Below are 22,438 nucleotides of genomic sequence, written 5' to 3' on the forward strand. Positions count from 1 at the left end.
ACAATCTTGCAGCAAGCGTGTTAAGTGTAATTACATGCTACACTATAGTTCTCAACATAGAGTTCTATTGAAGATACCATCTAGTTTTTACACGCATCTACTAACAAGAAATCCCGTGAGTATAATCTATTCACATGGTGCGTCAAGTACTTGGAATTTGCTACACCATAGTGCGCTTTTTCATTTCACAACAGGTTTCCATACCGGTGTTAGATTGTAAGGTTGGCATATGACCGCATTGGTTGAGGATCTACAAAAGGAACTTCTATTCACGTAAAAGATTTCTCTCCTGCAGCGCAATCCTTCTATATAACTTTACTCAGCGGCCTTTTCCCACATTGTCTTTGGATTTGCAGCGCTAGAGAGGACAAGTATTTTCAACAGAGACTTCATTTTATTTTACACCCCCTCTCCAGCTGGTTGTACTTTTAAACAGGTGAATATGATTGCAGTTTAATATATATATATATATATATATAGCACACTTAACATGAGTAGTTGACCCCTGAGGAAGCTGGCGTGATCCGGCGATACGCGTGGGGCGTATTGCCCACCAACCTGTTCCACCCATCTGTCTATTTGATAAGTTTTCCACAATTTTTGCTGCCATATTTTGATACTTTATATATTCATTTATTTATGTGGTGATATACAGTTGTTCCTATTTAGAACCAGGTTGTTGTGGGCATGTGTGTTGGATATATTATGGATCCACACACAATGTCGTAATTGTATAGAATGATTTTCTCCTTTGTGTTTTGTGTTCCTCAATAAATTTATTCTTTTTAATCAGAGGTGTAGCTGGTGCATGCGTTGTTTCTTTCTCTTATTTCTTATGGTGACGCCGTGGCTTGCACTCTGTATTTGGTGTGCTCCTACATTCTATTTTCTCATAGAAATTAATAGGAGAGGTGGCTGTGCAAGCGCATTGTGCTCCCATTCACTACTACAGGGAGAGAGCTTGGTGGTGGCCGGACCCTGGAAAACTCGGGGTCCTCTAGCCACCACCTTCCCCGCTCTATTCTCGGTGTAGATACAGCTCCTAGAGGTGGGACCAGCACCAATCAAACAATGGGGGCATATCCTAAATATATATTTTCATGTACAACATTGTACAATTCGGCCAGGACTCATAAAAAAGCCTGTGAGTCCTGCATCCACCCCTCACACAATGCTGACTAACAACTGTCTTATACTGGAAAAGCCATGTAGGCGGGGAAACAGGACTCACAGGCTTTCCCTATGAAACCTAACATAATTACAACAACATTGTACATGAAAACTATATACAGTGGCCCCTCATGTTACAATGACCTCTATATAATATTTTCAACATGCAATAGTCTTTCTTAGAGCATCATAAGTTAAAATCAAACTCAACACACAATGCCTCAGACATTGTTGATCTGTGGCATATGTGATTGACTGGTAAAAACCTGTATAGGCTGTCTAGTAGCGCCTCAGCAGCACAGTACAGTACTTCATGTTCTGTACTGCTCTGTCTGTGCAAGGATGAACAGCTCATTTGGACACTTGGTGTAGGAGACTCTATTTTATTTTCTGGCATACTGTGTGTGCAGTGACATCCTGGTGCCCCTTAAAGGCTCCCAGACCTGACATAGCAAGCTGCCCATAAAGCCCAGCAAGAAAAAATCCCATAGACTGCAATATTCTTTTGCAGTCTATAGTATAATAGATCAGAGGATCGCATATTCATATACCCTAAGGAGAAAAGAATGACATTCAAAAAATGTTTCAAAAATATTTAAAAAAAATCCAGATCACCAACTTTCCAAATTTTACATATAAAAATAAACAATAAAAAAAACATAATTGGTATCACTTCCTCCGCAGAGAACATTGTAAAGGAAAAAAGTGAATAAATATGTACCCCAAAAGGGTACCAGTGTTATGGGTGTCAGGTTTTTATTTATTTATTTTTTACAGTAGTAAAACATAATAAAAACAATATCAATTTGGTGGAATAGTAATAATGTGGCACACTGGAGCAACAAGAGACCAAGTGAGGTGCCCTCAGTCGAGTAGGCTCACCCTGTCTACTCAAAAGGATAATGCAATGAAAACGGAAGGAACTGGGCACTCTCGGATATTGAGACCAACACTGAATTTATTATGCAATCAATAAATAAATTAATAAAACCTATTCCTATCCCACATACGGGGTAAATTAATAAACCACAATGGATAAAAAATCATATAAAACCAGCAATATCGTATAACAGCACAATGGAAGGTGCAATTAGGTCCAGCAAATAAAAATATAAATATAAAGTGCACCTAGTGCATAATTGCCTGTATTGTCTTGGTCAAATCATCAATAAGGACAATGTCTCTTTCTCCAATAAATAGATTAATGACTCTTGTTCCAATACATAGTCTTTCAAAGTGCATTCATTCAAATCAACGCTCATTCACATAGGCTTAATTGATAGATACATTCGCTTCAACAGAAATACGTTGAAATACTTATGATTATCGATTCTCCACTGTAGATATCAATAGTAGCTGCGTCCTACTATGGGGAAGTATCAGCGGCGTCCCGCTGAAGCGCAGTTCACTGCGTACTGTCAAAATTAATTCTCTCTTGCCGGCATATATTGAAACAGTCTTACCATATATCGTAGTCTGTGCCCAAATGTCGCTCTAGACGTTGGTCTGGTAAATAGAAAGGACCAGTGTCTTACGAGCTGTTCCCGTCTGAGATCCCACGCCAGCGGCTTGTATGCACGTGGACCTTAGGACTTGCTTGCGGTCTTTATTGCACCTTTCGCGCGGCAGACGGTACTTGGATAGGCGCTTCAATACAAACTTTTTGGCTCCATCACAATTAAAAGTGGTCCTTTGGGGGATTAAACCAGATGCGTTTTGGGGCAATAGGTGGCCCCTTCCTCAGTGGTTATCAGTCCCCCCAGAACACCCCTCTTATATAGGGGGTATGGTGTCATACAAAATCTGGACTGGATCTTTTTTGCAGGTATTTGATAGTAGTTTTAGTATCAGTCTTTTATAGTAATTTAGGTCAATGTGGATGATGCCTTGGATGTTAATCAATAAATAGATATACATTCATATCTTGTTAACCTTTATGATAATCATACTGACCCGCAGAATGAGGTTGTCATTTCATTTTATAGGCCACAGTGAACCCGTAAAAACAAAACACAAAAAAACAGGACAAAATTTCACCCTACAAAGAATGTTTTTCCTATTTTCCAATACAAGATATGGTAGATGAAATTGTAGCAAATATAACTTGTCCTACAAAAAATAAGTCCTATTATGACTGTGTGAGCAAATAATTTAAAAAGTTTTGACTTGTGGAAGGTGGGAAGGAAAAAACAAAAACGGCAAAAAATTAAAATTAGCATGGTTCTTAAAGGGGTTGGGCCATCTTGCACTTTTGAGGCATATTGCTAGGATATGCCATTAATGTCTTATAGGTGCAAACCTACATCTGTCTCTAGGACGGCGCCCCCAAAGCAAAGTAGAACGCACCAATCATGTGCTACGTGTTCTCCATTCACTTCTATGAGAGTTCCGAAAAGAGTCAAGCTAGCATTTTCATCTATTTCCGGAACTCCTACAGAAGTGAATATACAGTGCACCATGGGGGTTGCGAAAAAAGCCAAGCCGGTGCGTGGCTATTTTCGGCACTCCCATAGAAATGAATGGAGAGGTGGCCGCACTTGCGTGGTGCGCTGTATATTCACTTCTATGGGAGTTCCCCCCTGTATATTCACTTTGGGTGCCCCTTTTGAGAGATAGATGTGGGTCCCAGAAATGGGACCCTCACCTATCGGACATTGGTGGCATATCTCAGTGGTATGCCACTAAAGTGTGAGATGGCCAACCCCTTTAAGTGTTTATAAAGATTTGGGGGTAGAGTGTCTCCGTTATGGCTTTTTCACAGTACAGCATCCTGACTTTGAAGTCATCACACAGAGAAATTTTAACTGGAAGATTATGACAATTTAATGCCTCAAACTCACTGTCACAATTTTGAGTAATCTTCGGATCCAAAAGCCAGCTGAGCCCTTCATTTCATTATTTCTTACATGACTACATCGAAAACCATCCTGTTTTGATAATGTTCAGGGAATTTAAAATTACAGCTAATGGAATAATAAATGAATTTGTATCAATAACGATGATAAAAACCCTTCATTAAAAGGCTCCCAGTGACCCAAATTGCTTCCATTCATGCAGAGTTTTAAGGGATTCTGTTTTGTGTTGTGGTTTTTTTTCCTTGTAAATGGGTCGTGTTGTATTAGACCATTTTGCCTTTATTATTGAAAAGAGCTATTGATATAATGTGTTCGCTTCTCCAGCGGATAATACTCTGGGGCACAGTAAATGTAATTCCCAAAGGTTTAGAAAGAAACATAATGGCGGAGCATAATTTGTCCTTTTTTTTATCATAGTCTCATTTTCCAGAATTGAAAAGGAAACTATAGGGAATTTGTAAAATATTGTTATACAGATGGGTTTATGTTGTTAACTGTATGTATTATAAAGTTATGCTGTTAAATGACAGATTGGGTTTATAAATGGTTTGTTTTGGTGTTCTGTATAAAATGAAGACACTTTTTGAAATTAAAATTGTAGTATAATTTCCACAATGAGGGGTAATCCCATCTCAAACAGATAGGTGCGGGTCTTACCTCTGGGACGTGTCCTTGTCTCTAGAATGTGGCTCCCAAAGTAAAGAAGAGCACGCCGTGCATGATTCTAGTTACCCAATACAATAAAAAAGTGGTTGTTATGTGAAACCCAAGCACGCAATATCTTTCATAGTTGCCAACAGTCCAGTACTTGCAGGGACTGTCCCTAATTTTCAGAGACTGTCCTTGCAGATTTGGGCTGTCCCATGCAGAAAATGAGTGGGGCTTATGTAAAAACCACCCATAAAATGGGCAATCTGATGCTGTTTGGGGATGTTCACAGGGGAAGGGCCCCTTACCATGTAAGCATGCTTTTCTTGCCTCTCTAGTCTGTGGGCTATAGCTGGTAGTGAAGCTGGGGCCTGTTTCCATGCTGCAGTACCACACACAGACAGGAGTGGTGCTATTTCAAGAAAAAAAGGCTGAAAATGGTATTGGCATGGTTTTAAAGAAAAGGACAACAGTGCATAACAGAGTTGACAACCAGAAATATTTCTTTTCGTCTGGACAACTTATCCAAAAATCATGGACAACAAACTTTTTATGGACAAATTGGAAGACCATAATGATTGATAAAAATTATAAGTAATACAGGCCTGTAGCTCAAAATACTGATTAGAAGCCATTACTACTGTAATAATAATAATAATAATAATGATCACCATATAAACTTGCTCAAGTACCACCAGCCTTAAACAGGTTGTGCATATTGATGACCTATCCTCAGGATAGGTCATCAATACCTTATCAGTGGGGGTCCAACACCTAGCAGAACATCCAATCAGCTGTTTGAAGAGGAGGTGGTGCTCGTATGAGCGCAACTTTCTCTTCAAGATTACAAAGTGTTATCATGGAAGTTTCAGCAGTGCAGGGTAATTACAAGTGCTTATTCTATTCACTTGAATGGAGCCACCACTTGTAATGAAACTGCAAAGCCGCTGCAAGCTAGACGACGTACAGGGTAATCTTGTAGAGAAAGCAGTGCTCGTACGAGCATTGCCTCCTGATAGTTGGGAGCTGGACCCCTACCAATCAGATATTGACACAGGGAAAAAAAGTTTCCTATTTTTACAGACTTTACTGCAATTTTTGGACAATTGGCAACCCTGGTTCATACATGTATTCCTTTACATCATATATTTGACTTGATGTCATTTAGTTGGTTTTAAGGTCTTGTTTTCTTTTTCTTTTAGTGAATGAATGGCTTCTCAAGTAAAGGAAGAGTCAAGGTCCTGAGGATTGCCAGTGGAAAGCCTGTCACCCAGGATAGACTTAACTTGCTCCAGGCCCCATTCACTTTCTTGGACATATAATACTTCATTCACTGTATCAATCATGCGTGAAAGTATGGCAGCAAAAAAAAAAAAAAGAAAAAAAGAAAAAAGAAAAAAGTTAGAAAACAAGAACAATATAACAAACGTTCAAAAACGACCACAGAACCTGTCTCGAATTATGAGACGATTCTAATGCAGTTTTCTGTGAATTTACAGCTACACGGGGGAAGACTCGTTGGCCTTTGTATATATCTATACGGCTTTCTTTCTATAAAGTTGCTTTGAAGACTTTCAGAGTAGATCCATAACCTCATTCCACGACTATTGGGAGTCCCTTCGTACTGCTTTATCATTCACGCCTGTTGGAATATCCAAGTGAAGAACATGAAAGAAAAAATGAAAAAATTCAAGGCTGCTGTTTTTCTGTTAACTCCATAATGAACCAAGATGTCGAGCGGTATATGTATAATATATTAAAAAATATATATTATTAAAGAGTATAAACACGTGAAATTAATTATTTCTTCTCCAGTAGATCCCGAAAGACAAAGAGATTTTGTTATTCTGCTGAAAGTTCCATCCGTTCTGTTTATCCTGTGTTACAGCATCTTTTTATTATTATTATTTTATGCTACCTTTTAGACATTTTTTTAAAAATATATTTATGGCTGTCTCCTTCTCCTGTTCACCCGTGTTTCCGAACTTCATATCTGATTTACTCAGATATTACTCAAAGTTTTGGTTTAAACTGCAGAAGGAATTTTCTCCAGTCTAGGTCTCTATTCCCCTGTTCCTTTTTCTTTTCATTTCATTTGAGTAAAATTGAATACGACTTTCACTTTTTCTAAGACGACTCATTAATTGTGTTTGGTTACTGTCAGCATCTCAATAAATGTTAATAAAATATTGTATAAATTATTACAATGGTTTGATTTTACACAAATGCCAGGAGCACCATAGATTTCTTAAGTATGAATGCAAGCCTAACAACTTTTTGACTACAGATCCGTGTTTGACAAATTTCATGGTGCAAGGGGTTGGGGCACCTTTGTGGAGAAGTGTGTTCTTACTCAGTGGCATAACTAAATAGGTAACATATGCAGATACAGTGGCAATACTACAGGTGTCCAAATCCTATTCCAGAGGCCTCTAATGTGTGGATCTCCAGCTCTTGATGGGTTTGCAACAGCGAAAGTGTCCGAGGTTGGAGACAATGGTTGAATTCTAGAATGTAATGGGCCATAGAAATATTATTTTTTATTATTTGCTAAGATTAGTAGCTTCTGTTTTCCACATGGAAAATTTACAGGGTGTTTTACAATGATGCATTTATGTTTGTAGCAACAGGGAAAAACTAGCATCCAATAAACAGGAGACGGGTGGGATTGCAAATTAGTGTTCTGATCAAAGCAGCGAAGATACATTGTAACAAAAAATTATTATTTAGTCAAAGGAGTTAGGTTTGGATCCTTAATATCCGATCGGTGAAGGTCCAACACCCCCACCCCCAGGCATCGAAACTACCTCTTCAAAGGAGCAGTAAGCACAGCTCCAATCAAAGTGTAGTGGCTTTGCTGAGTTACTGCAGCTCAAATCCAATTGAAGTGAATGAGAGGTGACCTGCAGTAATATTAGCATGACTACTGCACTTTGAACGGAGTTGTGTTTCCTGTTCCAAAGTGATAGTTCCAGTGCCAGAGGCTGCAGAGAACAGCTGATCAAAGATATGTGGTATGTGGGACTCCCAATGATTACACATTGATGAGGACAAGTGAATATAAGGAGCCTGAAATACCCAAGCGCCTTAATTTAAGTTTCATGATGCACCAAATGTTTTCTATTGGTGAAAGGTCTGGACTGCAGGAGGCTAGTTCAGCACCCAGACTCTTCTTCTGAAAAGCCATGTTGTGATGAATGCAGTATGTGGTTTAGCATAGTCTTGCTGAAATATACAAGGCTGCCTGTGAAAGAGACGTTCTGTGGATGAGAGCATATGCTATTTTAAAACCTCTATATACTGTTCAGCATTGATAGTGCCTTTCCAGATGTATAAGCTGCTCCATAGCCACTGATGCAACCCCATACCATTAAAGATGGAGCCTTATGAACTGTGCGCTGATAACAAGCTGGATGGTCCCTCTCCTCTTGAGTCTGCAGACAACAGCATCCACGGTTTCCAAAAATAATTTCAAATTTTGATTTATCTGATCTCAGAACAGTTTCCATTTTGCCTCAGTCCATTTTAAATGAGCTTTGGCTTGAAGAAGATGTCAGTGTTCCTGAATTGTGTTGACATGTGTGGACTGCACAGCAAACTATGTCCACAATGAATTCTGGAAGTGTTCCTGAGCTCGTGCAGTCATTTCCAGTACAGTATCCTGCCTGTTTTTAATGCAGTATCGTCTGAGCGCCCATAGATCACAAGCATCTAATAGTTACCATCGGCTTTGTATCTTGTGCACATGGATTTCTACAGATTCTTTGACTCTTTTGATGATATTATGTACTGTAGATGGTGAAATACTCAAAGTCTTCGCAATTTTACATTGAGCAACATTTTTCACAAATTGTTCCACAATTTTTAGAAGCAAATTTTTTCGCAGACTGGTGAACCTCTACCCATCTTTGCTTTTGAGAGTCTCTGCCTCCCTAATATGTTTTTTTTATACCCAGTCATGGGACTTAGTAGCAAAGTTGGCCATAATGGCACTATTGAGCATTTCAGCTGACCATTGCTTTAGAATTATATGTGAATGATCACTTGCAATGGCTGATGGCGGTCTAAAGTCTATGATCCCTCAGGTATAGCATATTCAGCCAAATCTGCTTGTTCAGTTTTGCGTGTTGGTGATTGGATCTTCTGTATGAATGATCCAAAGGAAAATCCGTTGGTCAAATTCTGGCCAATCATTATCTTATGTATAGCATATTATGTGTGGATGGCCATCTTAACATTTATAGTACACTAGCGGAAGGACCCGGCTTCGCACGGGTAAATTTAATCTATTTCATTTAATGTTTGTGTGTGTCATTAAAAGATATCAACAGTATCCACTATAACAGTGACATCTACAGCACCCCGCCCCCTCAACAGTGACCTCCACAGCCCCCCACGCCTTAACACTGACCCCCTTTCCCACAGTGCCCAGTTGGACCTCCACAGTAGCCCACCCCCTTAACTTTGACCTTTAAAGCAGCCTGCCCCTTTAACAGTGAGTTCCATAGCACCCCATCCTCTTGACAGTGACCTCCACATTGGCCTGTTCCCTTAACAGTGACCTCTACAGCACTCGTCCTTTAACACTGACCATAGGTTACAGTCCCCTTAACTGACCTCCCCCATTCCCAGCCCCCTTAACAGAGACCTCCACTTGACTGCCCCTTTAACAGTGACTGCCTCAGTACCCCTCTCCCTTAACAATGACCTCCACTGTACCCCACTCCCTTAACAATGACCTCACAGTACCCCACTGCCTCTTTAATAGTGGCATCCACAGTCCCCTCCTCCCTTAACAGTGACCTCCACGGCAGCCTTCCCCCTTAACAGTAATATCCACAGCGCCCTCCCCTTCAACAGTGACCTCCACAGCAGCCGCCCCTTTAATAGTGACCTCCACAGTACCCCGTCTCGTTAACATTTCCACAGTAACCCGCCCCTTTAACAGTGACCTCCACAGAGCTTCATTCCCTTAAAATGTGACTTCCACAACATCCCACCCCCTTAACAGTGACCTCTACAGTACCCCGCCCCTTAACACTAACCTCCATAGCAGACCGTCCCCTTAACTGTGACCTCCACCATTCCCTGCCCCCTTACAGTGACCTCCACAGCATCCCGTCCCCTTAACACTGACCTCCACAGCGGCCGCCCCTTTATTAGTGACCTCCACAGTACCCCATCTCCTTAACGGCTCATGCACATGAACGTATTTTCTTTCCGTGTCTGTTCCATATACGGAACCATTAATTTACTACATAAAATTTTTGTGTAGTAACTGCCCCCCTTCTAGTTTCAATTTTCTCAGCTTTGGAGCAGTATTCAGGATAGGCATTATCTGTCTCCCCTGATTGACCAATTTACCTACACATTCATTTCAATGGTTCCGCAAAATGTGTGCATTGCGTTTCCGTAAAGTCCGTATTTCCGTTCCGCAAAAAAATAGAACATGTCCTATTATTGTCTGCATTACGGACAAGGATATGACTGTTCTATTAGAGGCCAGCTGTTCCGTTCTGCAAAATACAGAATGCACACGGACGTCATCCGTATTTTTTGTGGATCTATTTTTTGCGGACAGCCTCCATAGCGGACAACCATAGCGGACAACCCCCTTAACTATGACCTCCAAAGCAGCCTGCCCCTAGGGCAGCCAGAGGTCTGGTTTTAGGCCATACAGTCCGGCTTTCGGACTCCCTGTCCTCCGTCCTGTGCAGGGGCTGGATGGACGCAGGCATGTCCTTTGGAACAGCTCACTCTCAGACAGCAGCACTGTGCTGTCTGAACTTGAGCTGCAGGGAGAAAGTCACCTTCCCTCCCAGCCCTGCAGCTGACAGAAGTAAATTTTTACCTTCATTTTTTCAGTCGGCTGCGGAGCGAGAGGGGGCGTTGCATAAACAGAACTATGACCTCGACAGCACTCCGCTCCCTTAACAGTGTCATCCACAGCACCCTGCCCCTTTAAAGCTGACCTACAGCAGTGAAGAAAAATGGCTGGGTTGTTATGGAAACCTGGTGTAAAACTGTGTGTATGTGGAGATTAAGGACCTGCGAGCTTCTATTGGCTGATAAGGGACATGTGATCATGTGTATGGCAGTTGGGATATGAAGAGAAAGACCTGCACGCTTCTATTGGCTAATGTAGGTCATGTGATGTGCCATATTTGCATTATTGGGGAATCTCTCAGGAACAGTACGTCCTAGAGAGCTGAGACCCGGTCTAAAACCTTCCCGGACACCTGATGTACCTGTGTGCCAAATTTCGTGATTGTAAATGCGATGCTGTGGATTCCTTTAGCGGACATACATACACACACTCTGTGTTATATATTAGATCAATTTACTATAAAATGATTGATTTGTGAGAGTCTGTTAGATTGGTAGTCCCCAACCCTCCAATCCCCGGGACAACTTTATCACCGCCATTGAAGTTAACCATTTTGGGGCGCTCTTCTCAGACCTTCAAGATAGATAAATGAGATGGATAATAGATTAGATAAAGTGAATACTTGCTTGGTGCAAAACATGCAAAGATCAGGACTATTTAAAGGCATCAACTGGATACGTCATAAATATATAATAATAGGGGGTTGATTTTTAGGAAAATGGGGGTCCAAATTCCCTATTAAAGGGGGAGAAGTGATGGCCTTTGTGTGAACTATCTTCATTATAATGAATATTGATAACGAGGCTACCACTTTGCCTAGAACAGGGAATGGGCTTCTCTCTGGGTCAGTGAGGACAGCAATTAGACCTATGTGGATTAGACATTTACGCCCTGTTGAATTGATATGGTCGAGTCTGTCGTGAGACTCGACCAGACATGAAGGAAAGTAAAAAAAAAGTTGTTTTGGTGTCCGCCTGGCCGTGCGGAGCCAAACGGATCCGTCCTGACTTACAATGCAAGTCAATGGGGACGGATCCGTTTGACGTTGACACAATATGGTACAATTGCAAACAGGTCCGTCCCCCATTGACTTTCAATGTAAAGTCAGGAGTCCCTATCGGAGTTTTCTCCAATCCGATGGCATATTTTTACTTGAAGCGTCCCCATCACCATGGGAACGCCTCTATGTTAGAATATACCATCGGATTTGAGTTACATCGTGAAAACTCAGATCCGACAGTATATTCTAACACAGAGGCGTTCCCATGGTGATGGGGACGCTTCAAGTTAGAATATACTAAGAACTGTGTACATGACTGCCCCCTGCTGCCTGGCAGCATCCGATCTCTTACAGGGGGCTGTGATCTGCACAATTAACTCGCACCTGAGGGGTTAATTGTGCGTATCATAGCCCCCTGTAAGAGATTAGCTGCTGCCAGGCAGCAGGGGGCAGACCCCCCTCCCTCCCCAGTTTTAAATTCATTGGTGGCAAGTGCGCCCCCCCCCCCTCCCTCCCCTGTATTAAATTCATTGGTGGCCAGTGCGGCCCCCCCCCCCTCTCCTGTATTAAATTCATTGGTGGCCAGTGCGGCCTCCCCTCTCCCCTCCCCCCAATTAAAATCGCCCCCCCCCCCCCATTATTGGTGGCAGCGGAGAGTTCTGAACGGAGTCCCAGTTTAATCGCTGGGGCTCCGATCGGTAACCATGGCTACTGCAGTCCTGGCTGCCATGGTTAGTTAGCAATTTTAGAAGCATTATACTTACCTGCGCTGTCTGTGACCGGCGCATTGCTTATAGCACAGACCTGTCACTTACCAGTAGGAGGAGCGCCCGGCCGGTCACAGACAGCACACTGGCCACCAATGAATTTAATACAGGGGAGGGAGGGAGGGAGGGGGTCCGCACTGGCCACCAATGAATTTAATACAGGGAAGGGAGGGGGGCCGCACTGGCCACCAATGAATTTAAAACTGGGGAGGGAGGGGGGTCTGCCCCCTGCTGCCTGGCAGCACCTGATCTCTTACAGGGGGCTATGATACACACAATTAACCCCTCAGGTGCGGCACCTGAGGGGTTAATTGTGCAGCTCACAGCCCCCTGTAAGAGATCGGATGCTGCCAGGCAGCAGGGGGCAGTTATGTCCACAGTTCTTAGTATATTCTAACTTGAAGTGTCCCCATCACCATGGGAACGCCTCTGTGTTAGAATATACTGTCGGATCTGAGTTTTCACGATGTGAAAACTCAGGTCTGAAAAAGCTGTATGCAGATGGATCTGCGGATCTGTCTGTGCTAAAGTAGCCTACGGACACAGATCACGGATGCGGATGGCAATCTTGTGTGCCTCCGTGTTTTTTCACGGACCCATTGACTTGAATGGGTCCGTGAACCGTTGTCCGTCAAAAAAATAGGACAGGTCATATTTTTTTTGACGGACAGGAAACACTGATCACGGACGAGGATGACAAACGGTGCTTTTTCCGAGTTTTTAACGGACCCATTGAAAGTCAATGGGTCCGCAGAAAATCACGGAAAACGGAACAACGGACACGGATGCACACAGCGGTCGTGTGCATGAGGCCTTATACTGCTGTAAACATGTCCTATACTTGTCCACAAAACTGACAAGAATAGGGCATGTTCTATCTTTTTTGCAGGGCCATGGAACAGTCTTGCGGATACATGGTGTGCTGTCTGTATCTTTTGCTGCCCCATCGAAATTAATGCAAAAAATACAGATCGGATGCGGACCAAACATACGTGCGCATGTCCCCCTAGATTGTAAGCTCACACTCTCCCCCTCTTTTCCGATTACTAAGCTCATGCACATTGTACTTATGTCCTCATTGGTGTACAGCGACACGGAATTAATGGCGCTTTCAAATAAATAATCATAATGAAAAATGAAGTGGGGCACTGTACAGAGGATAAAAGCAAATGAATAGAATATCCGTCTGTATGGCTGCCATTGTAGTCACACAGTATCCAGATTAGGTCTTCCCAGTCACCTCGGTATAGCAGTGCCCACAATATAACAATACCTATTCTTTCAAGCACCTGTATTTTTAGAATAAGGAGCAGTGGGATGCCTGCCAAACATCGTGCCCCAACCTGACACAAAATGAGAAACCTATTGATAAAAGACAGTCTTTTCCGGCTTTGGTAATGTGAAGCTATCATCATTTGGGTGAGTTAGGAGTCACAAAGGCCACAATTGGGAAGCTACAACTTGGCTTACATTTGGGGTTGAATGAGATTAGTTTTTTTTTTTTTCTCAAAACAGTGCTACTCATCTCAATGGTTGTGTCTGGTATTGCAGCTCAGTCACATCCGTTTGGCTGCCGCAGAGCGAATCTAAGCAAACCCTTTTATCTAATACCATAAAACTTAAAAGGGGTATTCCAGTTGTTAAAAGTTTATCTTGTATCCACAGGATAGGATATAACTGTTGGATCACATCTGAGACCTCAACTGAGACCAAACTGTCTCCCATTCATTTATATGGGGATTCCAGAAATAGCTAAGCGCTGTACCCGGCTATCTCCAGAAATCCTGTACAGATGAATGGAGCGGTAGTGTACATGCTTGACCTGCTGTTCCGTTCATTTTAAGGGGTACAGGGTCCCCATTCTCATGATCATTATTCACTATTGGACAGCAGATAACTTGCAACAACTGGAATAACCCTTTGGCCCCTTTCACACGAGCGAGTTCCACACACCGGAATTTCAGCATGAGTATGCAGCAGCTTGCGTCCTGACCTCCCAGCACTGCTGGGGTCACATAGCATTATATTGATTTATGATGATAAGTAACTCTCACAGTTCTGGAATGTATTGGATAAAACTGACAGCATTATATCAGTGTTATCCAATGCATTCCAGAACTCTAAGGCCCCTTTCACACGGACGGGTTTTCTGCGCAGGTGCAATGCCCACGATGTGAGCGCGGTGACATCAGCACAGGTCCTGCAAGAAGAAGGAAGAAGACGATAACGGCTGTGCGATCAAATGGATGAGATGAGTAATTTTTTTATTTTTTAACCCTCAATGGACATTTTACTTAGCATTCTGTATTAAAGAATGCTATTATTTTCCATTATAACCATGTTATAATAGAGAATAATAAAATCTACAGAACACCGAACCCAAACCCGAACTTCAGTGAAGAAGTCCGGGTTCGGGTCTGGGTACCAACATTCAGTTTTTTATCACACGCGTGCAAAACGCATTAAAACACTTTGCACTCGCACGGAAAAAAACTGAACAACACAACGTAATCGCAGACATATTGAGTGCGAACTCGTGCGCGTTTCCCTGAACCCGCCCCCAACGCATCCGGACTGAATCCAGCACGCTCGTCTGCAAGGGGCCTAAGGGTTACATGGCATCATAAATCAATATAATGCTATGCAACCCCATCAGTGCTGGGAGGTCAGGCTGGGAGCTGCTGCATACTCACGCTGCAAGTCCAATGCATGGAACTCGCTCATATGAAAAGGGCAGGGCCGTCTTTACCAAGGGGCAAAAGGGGCAGCTGCCCTGGGCCCAGTTGCTCCTGGGGGGCACAAGGCAGCTGCCTCTTGAGCCCTGCTAGCCACTGCCCCGGGTGTCAGGCTGTCAGCTACACAGGGGGTGCTGAGTCCAGGCATCGTACTGTTAGAGCTGTGAATGTGATCTAGGACCTTAGATGACATCACCACCATGTGACCAGTAACCTAGCAATATTACTGGTCACATGGCTATGAGGTCATCACAGGTCCTAACAGGAGTGTTGCAGTAGAAGTTTGGAGCTTTTTTTGTGAAGATTACATCAGAAAAAGGTGACAGGGGCTGTTATGCTAATATACTGTAAACTACTGTATAGTGGGGGGCTGTATACTGTGTGGGGCTGTATACTGTGGGGGGCCTGTATACTGTGGGGGGGGCTGTATACTGTGGGGGGGCTGTATAGTGTGGGGGGCCTATATACTGTGTGGGGCTGTATACTGTGTGGGGCTGTATACTGTTGGGGGCCTGTATACTGTGGGGGGGCTGTATACTGTGGGGGGGGGGGCTGTATACTGTGTGGGGCTGTATACTGTTGGGGGCCTGTATACTGTGTGGGGCTGTATACTGTGGGGGGCCTGTATACTGTGGGGGACCTGTATACTGTGGGGGGGCTGTATACTGTGGGGGGCCTGTATACTGTGGAGGACCTGTATACTGTGGGGGGGCTGTATACTGTGGGGGGAGCTGTAGACTGTGGGTGGAGTCTTCAGAACTGGAAGTATTTACAGTCATTCACTGTACTCTACCAGATGTGTGGATTTTTTGTGTGTGTGTTGTGGTGGAGGGCATGATTGCCTGCTAAGGTGTGGGAAGGCGGGATCCAGGGGGCCCAAGCAAATTTTTGCCCAGGGTCCAATCAATATTAAAGACGGCCCTGGAAAAGGGCCTTTAAGTCAAGGCTTAATGAAAGTATGTGGTGGCCCTGGAGCAGAATATTGTGCGCGGTTCCCTCTATTTGATAAGAATGAAGGGTTATGTGTGAAAAAAAAATAATAATAATACAGCTAGACCAGAAACATATCAGATCCTAGGTTTTTAAGCCAAGCATCAAAGATCATGCTGAGCTGAAAGCCATGGGATGTTTGCCCCTTCTGCCCTACACCAGCTACTATGCAAGTGATTGAATATGTTTCATATAAGTCTTCATTTTATTATATAGTGGTATGTTATCTCTTTTCTACCACTATAATTATAGTGCAGCATTTTTATGTAGCATTTTGTAATGATTTATTATTTCCACCACCGGATTATGAGTTTGGAGTGAAGCTCTCTCCATCTTCATAACCTTTTTTTTGGTGTTTCTCCCATTCTTGTTTATGAGGCTTTCAGACACAAGTATGATTGTTGTGCTTAGTTTTAGTACTATGTGTCTACGTTTTATAGTGGATAAATCTATTATCGTTACTACTTCTTTCTTCTAGAACTTCTCCAAACACTTCACATTACTTGCCATGTAAAATAATTCTGGGCTATATTAACAACAGTTTTCCTCATCTCATCAGAACATTGTAGTTTCTTATAATGACTACAGCAGTATTATGCACTGTTTAAAGGCAGAACATCCTACTAAAATAGCTCAAAAAGTGCAAAAAAAATCTATCTTGTAGGTTGATCTTTGCTTTACTGCAATATATACATTTTAGCAAACGCTCAAAAATCCACCAAACCTCTAATCCCTACGGTCAGTCCTATCATTTCTGCTGCAATAATAAGAAATAAAAAATGTCTCAAAATACATTGCCTTCTTTCGATGCTCTGCAGGTCCTGTAGTGATATGGGCATGTTCACACAGCAATTCGTTTTATATGGAGGACCGTGCTGCTTCGCTTTCCATCAAGGGACAATCTCTCCCAGTAGGATTCCTTTGCACTTTCCAAATGCAGCGACATATGAATCTTCACATTCGCTTTTACCCTCCTGGTAGATGGTATATACCTTCAAAAGGGACCTGTATAGTGTGAGGGGCCTGTATAGTGTGGGGGGCCTGTCTAGTGTGGGGGCCTGTCTAGTGTGGAGTGCTATACTGCTGTACTGTATACTGTGGGTGCTGTATAATTTACTTGGATCCTGCCTTCCCACACCTTAGCAGGCAATCACGCCCTCCACCACAACACACACACACAAAAAATCCACACATCTGGTAGAGTACAGTGAATGACTGTAAATACTTCCATTTCTGAAAACTCCAGCGGCTCAGGATCAGCATTCTGGGCAGCTGTGCTCAGGCTGGAAGTGGGCACCGCTCTGCATGAAGGAGACCAGGGCTCGGCTCACCCTAGCGTTACAGTGCACCCCAGCACCCCACAGTATGCAGTATAGCACCCTAAAGTATACAGCAACCCACAGTATGCAGTATAGCACCCCACACTATACAGTACCCCACAGTATATAGTAGAGCAGTATAGCAGCCCACAGTATACAGCACACCACAGTATACAACACCTCACAGTATACAGTAGAGCAGTATAGCACCTCACCGTATACAGTACCCCAAACTATACACTATACAGCCCCCACACTATACAGTACAGCAGTATAACGCTCCACACTATACAGCACCCACAGTATACAGCTCCCCACAGTATACAGTACAGCAGTATAGCACCCCACACTAGACAGGCCTCTCACACAGTATACAGCCCCCCACAGTATACAGGCCCCCCACAGTATACAGGCCCCCCACAGTATACAGCACCCTACTATACAGTAGTTTACAGTATATTAGCATAACAGCCCCTGTCACCTTTTTCTGATGTAATCTTCACACAAAAAGCTCCACAGTTAACCACCTCAGGACCGCCGTACGCAGGATTGCGTCCTGCCGGCGGTCCTGCTCTTCTGGGTGGACGCATATACGCGTCCTCCCGCGAGAGCCGAGATTTCCTGTGAACGCGCACGCACAGGCGCGCGCGCTCACAGGAACAGAAGGTAAGCGAGTGGATCTCCAGCATGCCAGCGGCGATCGTTCGCTGGCAGGCTGGAGATCCGAATTTTTTAACCCCTAACAGGTATATTAGACGCTGTTTTCATAACAGCGTCTAATATACCTCCTACCTGGTCCTCTGGTGGTCCCTTTTGTTAGGATCGACCACCAGAGGACTCAGGTAGGTCAGTACAGTCGCACCACACTACACTACACCCCCCCCCCCGTCACTTATTAACCCCTTATAAACCCCCGATCACCCATGATCACCCCATATAAACTCCCTGATCACCCCCCTGTCATTGATCACCGCCCTGTCATTGATCACCCCCCTGTCAGGCTCCGTTCAGACGTCCGTATGATTTTTACGGATCCACGGATACATGGATCGGATCCGCAAAAAGCATACGGACGTCTGAATGGAGCCTTACAGGGGGGTGATCAATGACAGGCGGGTGATCACCCATATACACTCCCTGATCACCCCCTGTCATTGATCACCCCCCTGTCATTGATCACTCCCCTGTAAGGCTCCATTCAGACGTCCGCATGATTTTTACGGATCCATGGATACATGGATCGGATCCGCAAAACACATGCGGACGTCTGAATGGAGCCTTACAGGGGGTGATCAATGACAGGCGGGTGATCACCCATATACACTCCCTGATCACCCCCCTGTCATTGATAACCCCCCTGTAAGGCTCCATTCAGACGTCCGCATGCGTTTTGTGGATCCGATCCATGGATCAGTAAAAAATCATGCGGATGTCTGAATGGAGCCTTACAGGGGGGGTGATCAGTGACAGGGGGGTGATCACCCTGATTACCCTGATCACCCCCTGTCTTTGATAACCCCCCTGTAAGGCTCCATTCAGACGTCCGCATGCGTTCTGTGGATCCGATCCATGTATCCATGGATCCGTAAAAAATCATGCGGATGTCTGAATGGAGCCTTACAGGGGGGGTGATCAGTGACAGGGGGGTGATCACCCTGATCACCCCCTGTCATTGATAACCCCCCTGTAAGGCTCCATTCAGACGTCCGCATGCGTTCTGTGGATCCGATCCATGTATCCATGGATCCGTAAAAAATCATGCGGATGTCTGAATGGAGCCTTACAGGGGGGGTGATCAGTGACAGGGGGGTGATCACCCTGATTACCCTGATCACCCCCTGTCTTTGATAACCCCCCTGTAAGGCTCCATTCAGACGTCCGCATGCGTTCTGTGGATCCGATCCATGTATCCATGGATCCGTAAAAAATCATGCGGATGTCTGAATGGAGCCTTACAGGGGGGGTGATCAATGACAGGGGGGTGATCAGGGAGTCTATATGGGTGATCACCCCCCTGTCATTGATCACCCCCCTGTCATTGATCACCCCCCCCTGGTAAGGCTCCATTCAGACATTTTTTTTGGCACAAGTTAGCGGAAATTTTTTGTTTGTTTTTGTTTTTGTTTTTTCTTACTAAGTCTCATATTCTACTAACTTGTGTCAAAAAATAAAATCTCACATGGACGCACCATACCCCTCACGGAATCCGAATGCGTAAACATTTTTAGACATTTATATTCCAGACTTCTTCTCACGCTTTAGGGCCCCTAAAAAGCCAGGGCAGTATAAATACCCCACATGTGACCCCATTTCGGAAAGAAGACACCCCAAGGTATTCCATGAGGGGCATATTGAGTCCATGAAAGATTGAAATTTTTGTCCTAAGTTAGCGGAAAGTGAGACTTTGTGAGAAAAAAACAAAAAAAAAAAAAACAATATCCGCTAACTTATGCAAAAAAAAAATAATTCTAGGAACTCGCCATGCCCCTCATTGAATACCTTGGGGTGTCTTCTTTCCAAAGTGGGGTCACATGTGGGGTATTTATACTGCCCTGGCTTTTTAGGGGCCCGAAAGTGTGAGAAGAAGTCTGGGATCCAAATGTCTAAAAATGCCCTCCTAAAAGGAATTTGGGCCCCTTTGCCCACCTTGGCTGCAAAAAAGTGTCACACATGTGGTATCGCCGTACTCAGGAGAAGTTGGGGAATGTGTTTTGGGGTGTCATTTTACATATACCCATGCTGGGTGAGCTAAATATCTTGGTCAAATGCCAACTTTGTATAAAAAAATGGGAAAAGTTGTCTTTTGCCAAGATATTTCTCTCACCCAGCATGGGTATATGTAAAATGACCCCCCAAAACACATTACCCAACTTCTCCTGAGTACGGCGATACCACATGTGTGACACTTTTTTGCAGCCAAGGTGGGCAAAGGGGCACCTTTCGGATTTCGCAGGCCATTTTTTACACATTTTGATTGCAAGGTACTTCTTACACATTTGGGCCCCTAAATTGCCAGGGCAGTATAACTACGCCACAAGTGACCCCATTTTGGAAAGAAGACACCCCAAGGTATTCCGTGAGGGGCACGGCGAGTTCCTAGAATTTTTTATTTTTTGTCACAAGTTAGCGGAAAATGATGATTTTTCTTTTTTTTTTCTTTTTTCCTTACAAAGTCTCATATTCCACTAACTTGCGACAAAAAATAAAAAATTCTAGGAACTCGCCATGCCCCTCACGGAATACCTTGGGGTGTCTTCTTTCCAAAATGGGGTCACTTGTGGGGTAGTTATACTGCCCTGGCAATTTAGGGGCCCAAATGTGTGAGAAGAACTTTGCAATCAAAATGTGTAGAAAATGCCCTGCAAAATCCGAAAGGTGCACTTTGGAATATGTGCCCCTTTGCCCACCTTGGCAGCAAAAAAGTGTGACACATCTGGTATCGCCGTACTCAGGAGAAGTTGGGCAATGTGTTTTGGGGTGTCATTTTACATATAACCATGCTGGGTGAGAAAAATATCTTGGTCAAATGCCAACTTTGTATAAAAAAATGGGAAAAGTTGTCTTTTGCCAAGATATTTCTCTCACCCAGCATGGGTATATGTAAAATGACACCCCAAAATACATTCCCCAACTTCTCCTGAGTACAGCAATACCAGATGTGTGACACTTTTTTGATGCCAAGGTGGGCAAAGGGGCACATATTCCAAAGTGCACCTTTCGGATTTCACCGGTCATTTTTTACAGATTTTGATTGCAAAGTACTTCTCACACATTTGGGCCCCTAAATTGCCAGGGCAGTATAACTACGCCACAAGTGACCCCATTTTGGAAAGAAGACACCCCAAGGTATTCCGTGAGGGGCATGGCGAGTTCCTAGAATTTTTTATTTTTTGTCGCAAGTTAGTGGAATATGAGACTTTGTAAGGAAAAAAGAGAAAAAAAAAAAATCATCATTTTCCGCTAACTTGTGACAAAAAATAAAAAATTCTAGGAAATCGCCATGCCCCTCACGGAATACCTTGGGGTGTCTTCTTTCCAAAATGGGGTCACTTGTGGCGTAGTTATACTGCCCTGGCAATTTAGGGGCCCAAATGTGTGAGAAGTACCTTGCAATCAAAATGTGTAAAAAATGCCCTGCAAAATCTGAAAGGTGCACTTTGGAATATGTGCCCCTTTGCCCACCTTGGCAGCAAAAAAGTGTGACACATCTGGTATCGCCGTACTCAGGAGAAGTTGGGGAATGTGTTTTGGGGTGTCATTTTACATATACCCATGCTGGATGAGAGAAATATCTTGGCAAAAGACAACTTTTCCCATTTTTTTATACAAAGTTGGCATTTGACCAAGATATTTTTCTCACCCAGCATGGGTATATGTAAAATGACACCCCAAAACACATTCCCCAACTTCTCCTGAGTACGGCGATACCAGATGTGTCACACTTTTTTGCTGCCAAGGTGGGCAAAGGGGCACATATTCCAAAGTGCACCTTTTGGATTTCACCGGTCATTTTTTACACATTTTGATTGCAAAGTTCTTTTCACACATTTGGGCCCCTAAATTGCCAGGGCAGTATAACTACCCCACAAGTGACCCCATTTTGGAAAGAAGACACCCCAAGGTATTCTGTGAGGGGCATGGTGAGTTCCTAGAATTTTTTATTTTTTGTCGCAAGTTAGTGGAATATGAGACTTTGTAAGAAAAAATAAAAAAAATAAAATCATCATCATTTTCCGCTAACTTGTGACAAAAAATAAAAGTTCTATGAACTCACTATGCCCATCAGCGAATACCTTAGGGTGTCTACTTTCCGAAATGGGGTCATTTGTGGGGGTTTTCTACTGTTTGGGCATTGTAGAACCTCAGGAATCATGACAGGTGCTCAGAAAGTCAGAGCTGTTTCAAAAAGCGGAAATTCACATTTTTGTACCATAGTTTGTAAATGCTATAACTTTTACCCAAACCATTTTTGTTTTGCCCAAACATTTTTTTTTTATCAAAGACATGTAGAACAATAAATTTGGCGAAAAATTTATATATGGATGTCGTTTTTTTTGCAAAATTTTT

At 43.4% G+C, this 22,438-nt stretch overlaps 1 protein-coding gene across 3 annotated transcripts in view; it reads left to right on the forward strand.

The window, feature by feature from the left end:
* CA10 (carbonic anhydrase 10) overlaps positions 1–6,851 on the forward strand; it is a 298,935-nt gene extending 292,084 nt beyond the window's left edge. For all 3 annotated transcript variants that reach the window (XM_044298107.1, XM_044298106.1, XM_044298108.1), the window contains one exon: positions 5,876–6,851. In XM_044298107.1, coding sequence (XP_044154042.1) covers positions 5,876–5,898 — 23 coding nt within the window. In that variant the 3' untranslated portion in view covers positions 5,899–6,851. The remainder of the gene's footprint in view (positions 1–5,875) is intronic.
* Positions 6,852–22,438: the final 15,587 nt, after the last annotated feature.

Source organism: Bufo gargarizans, chromosome 6, assembly GCF_014858855.1.
Source record: "Bufo gargarizans isolate SCDJY-AF-19 chromosome 6, ASM1485885v1, whole genome shotgun sequence".
In the NCBI taxonomy this organism is placed as follows: domain Eukaryota; kingdom Metazoa; phylum Chordata; class Amphibia; order Anura; family Bufonidae; genus Bufo; species Bufo gargarizans.